General features: G+C 44.7%; 5 protein-coding genes across 10 annotated transcripts in view; 2 read left to right on the forward strand and 3 right to left on the reverse strand.

Annotated features, from left to right (window-relative positions):
• Positions 1 to 13,035, forward strand: LOC117607310 (nitric oxide-associated protein 1). Its single transcript, XM_034330870.2, has 6 exons — positions 1 to 1,204; positions 1,299 to 1,595; positions 1,675 to 1,993; positions 2,078 to 2,292; positions 2,362 to 3,728; positions 5,562 to 13,035. Exons 1-5 carry the CDS (start codon positions 1 to 3, stop codon positions 2,535 to 2,537), a joined length of 2,211 nt encoding a protein of 736 aa, XP_034186761.2. The 3' UTR covers positions 2,538 to 3,728; positions 5,562 to 13,035.
• LOC117607318 (uncharacterized) lies at positions 2,625 to 4,366 on the reverse strand. Of its 2 annotated transcripts, none has more exons than XM_034330886.2 (7): positions 4,230 to 4,366; positions 3,788 to 4,150; positions 3,589 to 3,708; positions 3,381 to 3,481; positions 2,956 to 3,309; positions 2,832 to 2,891; positions 2,625 to 2,760 (listed from the first exon to the last, which is right to left on the reverse strand). In XM_034330886.2, exons 1-7 carry the CDS (start codon positions 4,275 to 4,277, stop codon positions 2,625 to 2,627), a joined length of 1,182 nt encoding a protein of 393 aa, XP_034186777.1. In that variant the 5' UTR covers positions 4,278 to 4,366. The 2 variants fall into 2 exon arrangements, with proteins under 2 accessions (XP_034186777.1, XP_076548199.1); XM_076692084.1 differs by having other exon boundaries at positions 2,626 to 2,752.
• On the reverse strand, positions 4,628 to 5,525 carry LOC117607327 (uncharacterized). The gene is made up of 3 exons (XM_034330902.2): positions 5,282 to 5,525; positions 5,046 to 5,207; positions 4,628 to 4,766 (listed from the first exon to the last, which is right to left on the reverse strand). Exons 1-2 carry the CDS (start codon positions 5,521 to 5,523, stop codon positions 5,048 to 5,050), a joined length of 402 nt encoding a protein of 133 aa, XP_034186793.1. The 5' UTR covers positions 5,524 to 5,525; the 3' UTR covers positions 4,628 to 4,766; positions 5,046 to 5,047.
• Nuak1 (Nuak family kinase 1) overlaps positions 6,524 to 13,135 on the reverse strand; it is an 18,142-nt gene continuing 11,530 nt past the window's right edge. For all 4 annotated transcript variants that reach the window (XM_034330854.2, XM_034330856.2, XM_034330853.2 and 1 more), the window contains 2 exons: positions 6,727 to 10,711; positions 6,524 to 6,663 (listed from right to left, as the gene is read on the reverse strand). In XM_034330854.2, coding sequence (XP_034186745.2) covers positions 6,588 to 6,663; positions 6,727 to 10,711 — 4,061 coding nt within the window. In that variant the 3' untranslated portion in view covers positions 6,524 to 6,587. The remainder of the gene's footprint in view (positions 6,664 to 6,726; positions 10,712 to 13,135) is intronic.
• Rrp6 (exosome component Rrp6) overlaps positions 6,988 to 13,135 on the forward strand; it is a 21,227-nt gene continuing 15,079 nt past the window's right edge. The window contains exon 1 of one of the 2 annotated variants that reach the window (XM_034331090.2): positions 6,988 to 7,128. The gene's annotated coding sequence lies outside the window, so the exon portion shown is untranslated. The remainder of the gene's footprint in view (positions 7,129 to 13,135) is intronic. The other variant, XM_076692077.1, reaches the window with a different exon arrangement.

The following is a 13,135-nucleotide window of genomic DNA, read 5'->3' on the forward strand; positions in this document are numbered from 1 at the left end:
ATGTATATATCAGGAATTAGACCTTGGTTGTATCAACCACATTCGCAAGAAGTTTATCGCACTTTGAAATTTCGATATTTTAAGCAGAAATGTTTGTCGAGAAATATTCAATCTCAGGCGGATCCAAAGGTCCTAGCTCTACGTGAGAAATTATTGTATTGCGATTATTTGGATCTGCACAAAGTGCGAATGGGATTTAAGACACGTCAGAAAGTGTACATTCAAGAGAAGCGGTTCAAAGAAAAATTACATTTTGAAAAGCTGGCTTACGAGCCTGTGTATAGCGTTATGCTCGACAATGTACAGCAAAAGGATAATCAAGAATCCTTACAAAAAGAAGAACACGATGCAAACGTAGATAATAAGAAAGCGGGACCTTTGTATATGCCATACGCGAGAACAGATTCGTATGAAATTGTCGACGACGTAGAGTTGGATGATACGATAAACGAAACTTCTTTAGATGAAAAGTACTTAGAGGCAAAGAAAAATTATTCGAACGATCGAAATTCGTTAGAGGTAGAACAGGACGTGGAAAATGACACAAACAATGCGTTACCAGAAGGAGAGTTGTGGAAAGTTCCACCAAATTGGATGATGGATTATGAACAATACGATGATACTCCACTCTATTCAGAGTGGTACAAAAATTATGGTACATCTGATCCTAGTTCTAAAAGTAGCTCTATTCCGTGCAGTGGATGCGGTGCGTTATTGCACTGTAAAGATCCAGCATTCCCTGGATTTATACCATCTGAATTGTTTTCTCGTAAAAAAGAAGAAGATTTGAAATTAATGATTTGTCAAAGATGCCACTTTTTAAAGTATTATAAAGCAGCTTTAAAAGTAAACATATCGATAGAAGACTATCCAAAACTGTTGAAAGTAATTAAAAATAAAAAATGTGCTATTATTTTGGTAGTAGATCTAACTGACTTTCCTTGTAGCATCTGGCCAGATTTGAAAAGTATCTTGCACCCCTTTACTCCTATATTTCTAGTTGGCAACAAGATTGATTTGCTACCAATAGATTCTTCTTCTGGTATATTCTTGAACCATGTCAAGCAGCTATTAACAGACACAGTTGTAGATATAACTGGAGTATCAAGACAGAATATTACACACGTGGAACTTATATCTGCTCAGACTAAATTTGGTGTGGAACGACTCATAAACAAGTTGCAACACAAATGGGCAACCAGAGGTATGTAATCTGTGTTTATCTCAACAGGAGAGATATTCTTTTAAATCGTTATATTCTCAACTGACTCATACTCGCAGCGTTGTTGAAATTGCAGGTGATGTTTACTTAGTTGGCTGTACAAATGTTGGAAAGTCCACCTTGTTCAATACTTTATTAAATTCTGATTATTGTAAAGCACAAGCGATTGATCTTATACCACGCGCTACTGTCTCTCCTTGGCCAGGAACAACGTTAAATTTATTAAAGTTTCCACTTTTATATCCAAGTTCTGAGAGGCTACAATTAAGAATAAAAAGACTTCAAAAGGAACGACAGCCTAAACAGGAATGGTTAGAGATTAGAAAAGCAGAGTTTAAGAAAACAAGGGATATTAAGTACGCGACTTTAACAGGTATTTCAAATTTCATACGTTGTTTTTTCGGTTGTTTTCGACCAACAAGAAAGTTATTTTTGGCGCGTTAATTACACAGATTTTGTTGGACGTACCTTCTCCCAGAGATCAACAACCGTGACGTTCGATCCTTTTGGAGAGGAATCGCACAAGTTTATGACAAGGAAGCCTACGCTAGACGAATCTAAAGAAGAGTATAAAGATAGTCGATGGTGCTACGATACTCCGGGTACTGTACAAAGGGACCAAATACTTGATTTGCTAACGATCGACGAACTGGTGCTAACTTTACCAAAGATTACTATGTCACCAAGAACATTTGATCTTAAACCGAAACAAACCGTATTCGTGGCTGGTTTAGGAAGACTAGATTATCTGGATGGAGAATATCATATACGGTATTTTACTCAAAAATATGTCACGTATTCTACGTACTCGCGGAGAAGGATCGACTGAAGTAATTTTATATACTTTGAAACTAGGTGTACGCTATTTTCGAATAGCAGGTTACCCATAACGATATGTTACACCTCTGATGCAGACGAAGTGTATAGTCGATTGTTGGAAACCGAAGCCTTTGTTGTGCCAACGAACGATCCAGAACGATTAAAAGTTTGGCCGAAATTCGAGTCGAAAGAATTTAAAGTGACTGGCCTCGATAAGCAATCTGCCGCTGACGTTGTCTTGTCCAATGCGGGTAAGTTTTCTTAAGGATTTCAATGGAAATCTAAACGAGACAAATAATACATTGAGTTCAATCGTTTAGGTTGGATCGCGATCACCCCATACGTAAACGAAAATGTTGAATTGAGAGCGTGGACGCCACAAGGCCGTGGTATATATTTAAGGACGCCGGCGCTATTGAGAAGATCGGTGCTTCTTCGTGGCTGGAAAGCACCAGGAACTCCACTGTATTTACTAGGACGAAAAGCATACGTATAACGCTAGCAGGCGGTATCCACGTATTTCCAATTTATTGATTTCTTTGATATTACATCGACAATTTGTTGACAAAACAGTGGACAACTTTTAAAAGACATTAGCTTCTTGTGCTCGACGCCTGGCTTGTTTGTGCATTCTTTTGTAAAAACGTTCCAGATTTTTATAGAAACCGTGCTTTGTTTCGTCCGGTTGTTGCAGGTAAAGAGCGTTACACTCTGAAATACTAAACAATTTTTTTACAAACGTTTCTCGCCTTGTTCATTTCCGGAACATAACGAGCCGAACGTAACGTACCTCTTCGCCTTGCAATCCTTTTCCTTACTGCCCGACAGGTGTGGACCTTTCGAGTGTAGCCTGTAAGAGAAAGCTGTCTGAAGCGTTTAAAAGGAACATCGTGAGTCGTATGGCTAGAACTTACGCGATGTACGATTCACGCGAGAGAAGATCATCGTCCTTTGCACAGGTACAACAACAACGATCATCGCATACGGGAAATGATTGGGAATCTCGAACGTCTTTCAAACTGTTCTGTTTGCATTGATGGACGATATCGTCGTCTTTACAGGAGAAGTAACATTTGTACTTCGAACAGACAGGACAGCTTTCGAAGATGTGCAGATTACCGCAAACAGTGGAAAGACGGTGGTTCCTTTTTCCAGCACCGACCTCGCAACGATCGTTCAACCTTCTTCGCGTTGGATGGTAGCATTCGTTGATACGAGGCTGTTCACCCTGATACGAGTTTTCTAGGTTACTCGACTCGCACCTTGTACTGCGAAAATGTTTACGCTCGATACGTGTTTACGACACTTTGATACTTCGATCGGACCTGTCGATACTTACGGTCGGCAAGCTGGAACCCTGGCGGCTTTCGCACGGCTGTGACAGACTTTTCTTTGCCTGATGATACCTTTGACCGGTCGCTTTCTGTGCGCGCAGGTACGCTGTTCCCGAGGAGAAAATGCGAAGAGGAGAGAAGAAAAAGTAGAGCAAAGAAAACGGATCAGACGAGAAGCTGACGAGTCGTCAGGTGAAAAAGCAAGAACGTTACCTTGGAATCGATGGTCTTAGGATTTACCACGTAGGCTCCGTCGAGGCTGGAGCAGCAAACGCCAAGTACCTCCTCTATCACCGTTCTCGTCGAGATCTCAATCTTTGGCGCTATAATACCCTGCGTCAACGATTTGATCGGTAATGAATGATCGATACATTTTACCCGTGAGAAGGAATCGCGAGAGAGAAATACCAACGGGGAAATATCTGGTCGGCTCCATGAGCAAGTCGACGTCGATCCCGGCCAACAGGCCCTTGTAATTAACTACCGGGTAGAGTAGATCGGCCAAGTTAGTCTCGAATGTAGCCAGGATGACCGCGTTGTCGTTGCACGGGCTTACCCATTGTATCAATTCAGCGTAGAGAAACTCTTGCTCCAATTTCCGTTGCAACTCTGTCAAAGCAGCCAGCCGTGTGAAAGTTTTCTTAAAGTTAAACTCGTTGTGATATAATAGTGGAAAAATCGGTGATACTCTGTTAGATTCTAAGGTAGAACCGAGACTGGTTATTCGTAGCGCTACTTTGCCGTTAGGGCACAGCCATTCTCCCGGGCACGTTATCTGAAACGTTAGTTTTCGATCGTTCGACGTAGTCTTGGATCGATCGGGCTTCCTCGGCAGACACGGATGCGATACGTACCGCGTGCAGTTCTAATCGTATCTTCACGCAGAAACCTTTCCCTGCCATGACTTCGCCGCTTCCCTGACTGCGCTCTTTATCCAGGTAACATTTTCGTCGCGGTTCAAACGTTTCACGATGCGAACGCAAACTTTGAAATTTGATCCCCGTAAACGGCCAGTCACCGTACGACGTATTTGCTTCTCGCGTACTCGGGGGCAACGTGTACGCACGCTTACCAGTACTATACCATCATGAAGTGGGATCAGCGTCGGTTTTTGTTGCCAGGTGACGGTCGTGTCACAACATCGATATTGAATTTTCCCGACGATCGCTTCGGCACAGTTAGGGGTCTTTCGAAAAGCCTGATTCGAATTATTGGCCACGAATTCTAGGTTATTTTTACTATATCCTATATAGCTATTCATAATTCTTAACGATCATCGTTATAAGCGTAAGTCTTGGCTTCGATTCTCGGTGCTCCTGATCGTTACTTTTCATAGATTCTATTATTGTTCAGCCGTACGTAAAGGGTTTCTCCCGTATAAATAAATAAAGCTGAAACCATTGAAATAAATCATCGATAATAAAATTTGAATCGATCTATCGATGAAAGGGCTTCTCCCGTATAAATAAATAAAGCTGAAACCATTGAAATAAATCATCGATAATAAAATTTGAATCGATCTATCGATGAAAGGGCTTCTCCCGTATAAATAAATAAAGCTGAAACCATTGAAATAAATCATCGATAATAAAATTTGAATCGATCTATCGATGATGAATTTTGATTGATAAGGGTCGATCTCGAAGATGCGATCTATAACGTGGATCAACCTTTATACTTTGAAGGGTATTCCGGTGAATTTTTCAACCGGTAAACCTCGTTGACTGCGTCGTATCAGAATCTCGTTAACGATGAATTCCGCTTGTTGCCTGGGGAAGTGTAACCTTGGATCCCTCGTTCGAGGTATCAAGGGCTTCGAGAACCAGCCGTATCTGCGAACGGTAAACGACGCGTAAAAATGTTTCGAAAAATAAGAAAAAAAAAGATTTTAAAAAATGTATCGTACTCCATGTTCACAGACGGCGGCCTAAACTGATAGATATCCGTTGGCACCGAGATCAGACGTTTTGTAATTAAATCGACGTACTCTTGTTGTACTTCGGACGCCGGTATGACGTCGTGTTTCGCGTAAAATTTCCCGGTCAAAGGTTGACTCTTCGCGATCGCGACGAATTCTTCTTGTAGCTTTATGTATTTTTTTTCTTTCTCGAATCTCTCGGTGTACACACGTAATTTCAAAGGATCCATATCGCGTGGATTTTCCTGAATTCACTGAAATTTTGTAGGCGGATCGAGGCTTCGGCGGTGGAGTGAAGGCACGCACAAGTAATGCGGTTCGAGAGTAGCGATATTTATTTTAAAATACAAATAGAAAACGCATACATAACAAGCGGAAGACCGTGGCTAATCAGTCAAAGGTTTCCACAACACCTGCTACGTTTCGAGCACGAGTCTCGGTCTCGGTGTAGAACGATCGAAACGAAGAACCAAAATGGCGGTCTCGTCGTTTCTTTCGTTCGTAGAAATTTATTATTTCAGATCAACGCCGACGCAAGGAACAGAGACACGCTGTTCGATTTTATCGCAGCGTTTATTTAGCTCTTTTAACGTCGCAGCGTATTTTTTAACGCTGTCCGGATTTAAGTTCTTTGGTACTGATCTCGCTGCTAGCGTAAGCTGCCAATATTTCTACTTATATTTCTATAAATACTGCAGCCAACATCCTTCTACCGACGTTTGCGCGTTTTGCAGTCGTAAAAAAAAAAAAAGAAACGAGAAAAAGAAAAAAGTCTTTCGAAAAGAATACAATGGCACGTCGTTACATCTGCAACACACACTGTTATGCGACACGATAATAGCAGCAACGACGATGGCGATGATTGACGATGACGGTGGTGCGATGATTCATGATGACGGAAATAACGGTAACGATAATACTAATATTAATAATAGTAGCTGTAGCGGTAATAATAAGAAACAATTACAATCGCGTGCTTTTCAATTTAACAAACAAATCTGGCTACCGAATTTCGAACAAAGTAATTAAGCATTCAACGACGATAATTCGTTATTCAATATCGTCGATCGCAGAATATCGTATAGAGTAGGTTAGGCCGTTTAACCGATGCTTCGTATCGACAAGAAACATTCTCTTGATTGCCACCCACGAATTAATCGAAAAAATGAAAAAAGAAAAAGGTTTGAATAGCATCATTTGAATTGAAATTTTTTCACGGGGGGGGCAATCATTGCGTTCTATATTCTTAACTATATGTCCATGTTATCTTTGATTTAATTTTTCCAAAATGTAATTAACTGTGATCGTCGGTGGGTACGGTCCCCGCTTCCGTGGTCGTCGAAGGTGAACGCGCCCTTTCGGTTTTGCTTCTGAAAATCAAAACGCGATGTAAAAGCTCCCTTGTATAATGGTAGATAAAAAGAAATAACTACCTAATCTGTTCCGTCGATTGATCGGTAAATTCCATCATCGGTTTCCGTTTCGCGTCCGTCGATTGCGCCTCCAGGTTCCCATTGTAATATCCGTTTTCGCATCTGTTCAGATATTCGCTGGACAACGGTGATCTCCTAGCGGATGTCAGATAGTCCACGCTGCTAGGAGCCAGTAGTTCCTCGTAGTACTGAATGGTCTTCGGCTCGGCGTGGGTGCTTCCGTACTTCCTGGGCAAAGTGGAGGAGCCTAGAGAGGAGGAGGAAGAGGAAGTGGCGTGGGTGTCGATGGCATGGTCGTTGAGCAGCAAACTGGACAGATGAGGAGGAGTCCTGTAAGCTGGTAGATCAGGATCCGCGAAGTCGGCGCTGTGGTATCTCGACCTGGACGCGGATAAATCAAAGGTAGGTGACCTTAAGTACCTCCTAAGCGGATCGTAAGAGGACGACAACGTTGGCAGATGTTCCGTCGGTGACTTTAAGTCACTAACGTACGGACTGGTGTCAGAGTACCTAGATCTATCTAGGGATCGGTTACGTCCTAACGCGACACCTTCGTCACCGTACAGACTGTAGCTTCTGTCTCCGGTGTGCCTGCTATTGGACATCAATCCCAATCCGGTCCCAGCGTATTTGCTACCGCGATCCCGATGCTCCCGATGTCCGCTGAAGCTGAATTTCCTCGGTAACGTTGCGCTCGTAGGTAGGCTCAGTCCTGGGGGTGGCGCTGTTAACGACGGCCTCCGTTTGTCGTTAAATCGCGAGTAGAAACTCCTTCTGCGTATGCGCTCGATTACCGAGTCCGGATTATCGCTCTTGGCGTAGAGGAAACGCGAGGGTGAAGTGGGTGAGTGTAAATCCGGCCTCGCATGGTTCAGTTCGGTCGAACTGATGGACCAGGAGTCGAAACTCTCTGGCTCGTCCACGGGAGAGAACAACTCGTTCATATAATCGATCGGTGTAATAGATTCTTTAGGAGTTTGGGCTTTTTCCATGGAATCGTTTATCGGGACCGCAGGGGTAATAGCCTCTGGCGCGGTTCGCTTCGATTCCACTTCTTCCGTGACGATTTCCCGGTCTACTGGCTGCGATACCGGCTCCGACTGCGCGTGACTCTCGATGATCTTGGCGCATTCGGTCACCTCTCGCTTCAATTCGGCCACATCTTTAGCGCGCAAGGGTTTGTCGATGACGATTTTGTTGCCGGTGATGCTGGCGCGGTGCGTCACTTTCGACAGACACTCCATCAGCTTGTCGGGAACTGGGTCGTTACCGGTAGATTTTGGGGATACCTTTGGCGATTCAGATTTCGGCGAGTCCTTCTTGGGGGTGCTGTTCCTGAAGGAGTGTTGAGGGATCTTCGACAGGTCCAGCTTCAGGTTGCTTCGGTTCGGCCGTTGCGATTCCTGACTCTTCTGTTGCTCGTTCCTAGTTTCTTCCGCCGTTTCATTTCGATCTAGAGTCTCTATCCCGTTCTCCTTGGCTTTTCCGTTGCTTGCCACAGAATCAGATCCGTTCGATTCTCCAGAATTCATTTCCGACCGCGTGACAGTCTTCTTCTTCGCTCGAATCTTGCCGGATTTCTCCTTTTCCTCTGTCATCGTTTTATCTTCACTGGTGTCGGATGATTTCTTTACGATCTTCTTCGCCACCCGAACAATCTTCTTCTTCTTCGTTCCTTCGGAATCACCTTCCGAGTTTTCTCCGGGCTTCTTCACCAATCTCTTCACCTTCTTATCTGCATCGACGGCGGAGCCACTCTCCGCCGAGGTCCGCGTCGTTTTCTTCGCTTTCGTCATAAGGGATCGTTTCTCCACAGTTTCTCCCGCTGTTGAGTCCTTCTCTTCCACTTCTCGATCTACCATCTTCTCCTTCGACTCCTTCTCGCTGGAGGCTCTCTTCTCCTTCGCGCTGATCGCCCTGGGTGCCTCCTTCGTCGGGGATTTCTTATCCGAACTCACCATCTTTTCCCCTCTATCGGTTTTCTTAGTATCAGCAATCTTTTTCGTCGCCTTGGAGTCGCATTTCGCGAGTTTAGTCGGTATTCTGCTCGCACTGGTGCTGGTGCTCGTAGTGGAAACGGTATCCTCGGCCAGACTCGCGTCAGCTTTGGTCGCTTTAGGCGGACTTCTCTTCAGTTTACTTAGAATAGCGTTCTGCGATCGCGCCGGTTGTTTCGCGTCTCCGCTTTTGAACAAACCGAGAACGGACGAGACCCTGCTTCTCGACGAGTTCTGGCCAGTCTTCTTCTTCGAGGAGAGATCCTCCACGCTGACGGCCCTCTTGGTGGAGGAACGCTCCTTGGACGAAGATTCGGCGGGCGGGGCAGAATGCTCTCGCGCATTATCATTCGCCACTCTTCCGTTCATCGTCGCGTTTGACCCCGCCATCTTCTTCTCCTCCGATTGCTCCGACTGCTCCGACTGCTCGTTCGACCGCAGTTTCTCCAGTTTCTTCTCCAACGAATGCAGGAATCCATTCTTTGAGCTCTCCTCCGTCGCGTCTCCGTTCTTCTTCACCTCGAAAGACTCCTCCGCGTCTCGCGAGAGCCGCGAGTCCCTTTTCAACGAATTGATCTCGTTCTTCAGCTCCTTTTCGCGCTGCTTTTCCTGCTCGACGCTGCTTTCCCGTGCCACCACAGCGCCGTTCTCCGTTTTCCGTCTCATGAACCGAGACTTGCGGCGCTCGTTTTCCGCCGCTTTCTGCGCCTCCTTCTCCTTCGCGTACTGGCTCTCTTCCCTAGGCGTATCGAAGAAGTCTGGCCGAAGGAAACGCGATATCCTTCGTTGCTTACACTTCTGCGTCTTCTCCTTTTCTTTCTCTTTTTCCTTCGCCTCGTTCTCTCGATTTCCACTGCCTTTGAACAATTTACTCAGCAGCGACTTCTCCGGGCTGACGGAGCGGGCGGCGAGCCCCACGCCCAACGAGTCCGCGAAAGACTTTCTTCGATCGACCACGGAACTCGATGGTTCCCTGGTCAACGAGCCGGACCGCAATCTCAAACTGGGGATACAGCTTCGTCGTTTAGAAATAGTCGCAGGGAGCGTCTCCCCTATCGAGATCAACGATCGCTTCTCGCATTTGTCTGTGTCTCTGTAGCTGGAGCTCAAGTTTCGATCAAATTTACTCGCCTCTCCCGTTGGCACGAGGTTCTTCAGCTTGGACTCTTTGATCAGGTTCTCCGCCGCTAGTAGTCTGTTCTCGAAGTTCCTGGAAAGCTCGGCGGACTTGTAGGCGGCGGAAGATTTGTAGTCGAGCAAATTCGAGGAGGGATTCGACTCTGTGGAGGAGCTCTCGTAGGACTTGGCCGACACGCTGGAAGTGGTCGCGTCGAGGAGGTTCGTGTTCGAGTCGCAAACCGAGGCTGAGGTACACTCGGAGATAGAACCGTTGTCCGCGTTGCACTCCAATTTATCTCCGTCCCCGGTTTCCTCCTGGATCTTGTCCGTACGGTACGAACGGAAGCTCTCCCTTCGAAGTTTGTTCGCGTTTCTTTTACCAGCGGCGTCCTTGTACCATTTGTCCAGACCGGTGGCCGTCCGTTTCGAGAAGCCGGCGAAGTCGTCACCCTCGGCGTATCTGTCCTCGGAACCGTACTCGCGATCCCCGTTCCCTTCGAACAGGCTTACGCTTCGTCTGGGCGACTCGCGTCTGGATCCCAATCTCTCGATCGATCTTTCCAATAAACTGTTCGCTCTTCTGACGCCGCTTCTGCTACCCGCTCCTTGCCTGTATTCCGTCTGATCCGACACGGTTGACACGGAACGATCCGCGGCTTCGGACGCGTCCAGCAAACTGCTCGTCTCTCCGGTTGGAGATCCGCATCGCGTCTCGTACGGGGATCGTGATCCGGTTCCGGTATCCTGTTCGATCAACGTTCTGCTCAGTCGCCTCGCCAAGCTCGGCGTAAAGCTTTGCTCTAAAGATTCCTGCGTCTCTTTCCTGACTCGCGCTGGCTCCGCTTCTACGTCTTGCCGTTCTACTTTATCTGAAAAAAACAGGTCAGGTAACGTGTCTACGGGGTCTCTGATCGTTCGCACGGTGTCACGGGAAAGCGTTATGTTACCCTTCCTTCCATTTTCCACCTATGTACATCGAGCGTGTTCGTGTTGTTTCCTTCTACCCCCATCTACCTATCTTTCTCATTCTCTCACACTCTCTCTTTAAAGAAATTCTGAAAGAAATTTTAGTTGAGCTTTCCATCGAGGAACGTATAGCGGACAGTCGGGTTTTTCTTTTTTATACGAACAGGTTTATTTTTAAAGTAACAATAAATATATTTAACATTTACGAAGTACGATACAACTTTAGCAACAGACTTTGTCGATCGACTTTCTCGGTTCCTAACCGGATTCGCTCTACACGCATTCTCTCGGTACTACGAATCTTCCTTTGAATTTGAAAATCATAATCGTTTCTCTTCCCTGTGTATGTGTGTGTAAGAAAAAGCAAAGAAAAAGAGGATTAAACCCCTCGCGGTATATCGCAACAACCTCCGTGTTTTCGCTAACTTTCATTTACTAAAGTCTTCTGTTTCCCTTCCGGCGCGTATTGTGATATTTGGTATACGAATATAAAATATAGAATTTTTAGGCTATGATAACGTGTAACGAGCACAGCCTCGTACCAGAGGGGTCAATGCTGGTCAGAAATTCTCAATTTCTTACCTTAATATTACAGCAAATCTTTCTTCGGTTTATTGTTTTGTGATAGAAAATAAATGTTTAACCGATAGTGGCAAAGAGGCTTAATTAATCATCGCACGATTCAAGTCGTCTCTTTCCATCAAAAAGTCCACGGTATCCGATTCGTGCCCTTCGGGAGGAAAAACTTTCGTCGAAACGTGAACTCCTCTTCGCACTCGTTCCAACTTGAACACCTTCAAACTTCATTCGCTCTAACTTACTTACACACTTGCACACATACATACGTGTACATATGTTTCCAATTGTGTATTAATGCAACAAATTATCGAGTGTAAATTTATATACTCGTCGAACGATTACATGCAGAATAAAGAGGCTTGCTATATGCGTACGAAAAAGTTGTTATAGGTTTCCAATGGATTTCCACAGATAAAAACGTTACTCGAAAGCGGCACGATGGCTTACTTTTCCAATCCTTTCGATGCTTCCTCGTGAAAATAAAGAATTTTCATATCCAAAACGATAGTACACTAACGAGCATCGATACTTTCCCTTGATAATATGAACTACAGGCAATAGAAGGCTTCCCCCACTCGCTTGACGGTGGGAGGCGTGGCTAAACTGCCGACGCGAGCCGAACTGTGCCGAAGCTGAAGCACAGGCGAATCAGGCGAGTGGTGGGCGGTCCCTCGTGCAGTTTTCTTTATCGAAGAAACGCATTAATGCTCTCCGATGTATCCCGAGTGATGGTAAAACACGATTCTATCGGGATTCGAAAAATTAGCCACCGCGCTTGGATAACATCGAAATAAATATATATATATATATATGTATATATCACCTTAGGTGTCTAAATCACAACGCGTCAAATGTGTAAACTTAAATCGAGATAGTGTAATGCAATGTACAATATTAAATACAATATAATAGCATTATCAAAGCATGCTGAGACAATGTAAAAGTAATAAAACGCTGTTATTTTAAACTCTTAAAAACACAACAAATATCAGCCATCTCAAACAAGGGTTAGCTCGTTCGCCTTGTGGTATATACGATTTCTCGAGATAATATCGTCTTTCGACGTGGATGTGAGTCTTTTCTTTATATCTTTCCCGCGATAGCTCTTGCGAAACGATCGTTACACGTTCGTTCATCGAGCTTCGTGTCCTCGACGATGCATATCGGGGTCTAGTAGAATTTTCGTATCGACGACTATCGTCGTGTCGCGTTTCTTCGGCTCTCTTCTCTAGCGATTCTCGTTGCTGGCGTAGTAGAAAACTCACGATGGCTAATAAACCTCGCGGACGATACAATACAAGTATAAAGGCTGTACAGAAAAAGATCGCGTGAAATTTTACAGGATACATGGTGCTCGTACAAAACATTTCTGATTTATTTCCTCGAGTACCATGCCCCTCCACAGTTTTCCGCAATCTTTTCTGAACGAACCTGGTCACGTTGCGTGTTTACCTAGAAATTCTCTCGCTCTTTACAGTGTTTCTGTATTTCAAAAGGGCACAGAGACAGTCGGTGTACCACTTTTCGAGTAGGAAAGGAACAGGGAAGGTAAAGGTGTTATTAAACCCCCTTTGTACCATGGTCAAATTAAATTTAAAAAAAAAATCACATTCCCCAGCCAATGATTTGAAAAAAAAAAAAAAGACAATTGACTTTACACGTTACATTACATTACAAAAATAAAACTTGATTCCCTTCTTTCGAGGAACTTTTTATAAATGATATGAAAGAAAAATAGAAGGGGTTGA

The sequence above is a fragment of the Osmia lignaria genome, chromosome 14 (genome assembly GCF_051020975.1).
Source record: "Osmia lignaria lignaria isolate PbOS001 chromosome 14, iyOsmLign1, whole genome shotgun sequence".
In the NCBI taxonomy this organism is placed as follows: Eukaryota; Metazoa; Arthropoda; class Insecta; order Hymenoptera; family Megachilidae; genus Osmia; species Osmia lignaria.

What these genes read in the sequence shown, in the direction of transcription:
- LOC117607310 (XM_034330870.2), top strand. Translation starts at nt 1, where the DNA reads ATGTATATATCAGGAATTAGACCTTGGTTGTATCAACCACATTCGCAA. An exon ending in ACACAAATGGGCAACCAGAG is followed by an intron (nt 1,205 to 1,298) that starts GTATGTAATCTG and finishes TTGAAATTGCAG; the next exon opens with GTGATGTTTACTTAGTTGGC. An exon ending in GATGGAGAATATCATATACG is followed by an intron (nt 1,994 to 2,077) that starts GTATTTTACTCA and finishes CTTTGAAACTAG; the next exon opens with GTGTACGCTATTTTCGAATA.
- LOC117607318 (XM_034330886.2), bottom strand. Translation starts at nt 4,277, where the DNA reads ATGGCAGGGAAAGGTTTCTGCGTGAAGATACGATTAGAACTGCACGCG. An exon ending in AGCCGACCAGATATTTCCCC is followed by an intron (nt 3,709 to 3,787) that starts GTTGGTATTTCT and finishes TCGTTGACGCAG; the next exon opens with GGTATTATAGCGCCAAAGAT. An exon ending in TCGCGTGAATCGTACATCGC is followed by an intron (nt 2,892 to 2,955) that starts GTAAGTTCTAGC and finishes TTTCTCTTACAG; the next exon opens with GCTACACTCGAAAGGTCCAC.
- LOC117607327 (XM_034330902.2), bottom strand. Translation starts at nt 5,523, where the DNA reads ATGGATCCTTTGAAATTACGTGTGTACACCGAGAGATTCGAGAAAGAA. An exon ending in CCGCCGTCTGTGAACATGGA is followed by an intron (nt 5,208 to 5,281) that starts GTACGATACATT and finishes TACCGTTCGCAG; the next exon opens with ATACGGCTGGTTCTCGAAGC.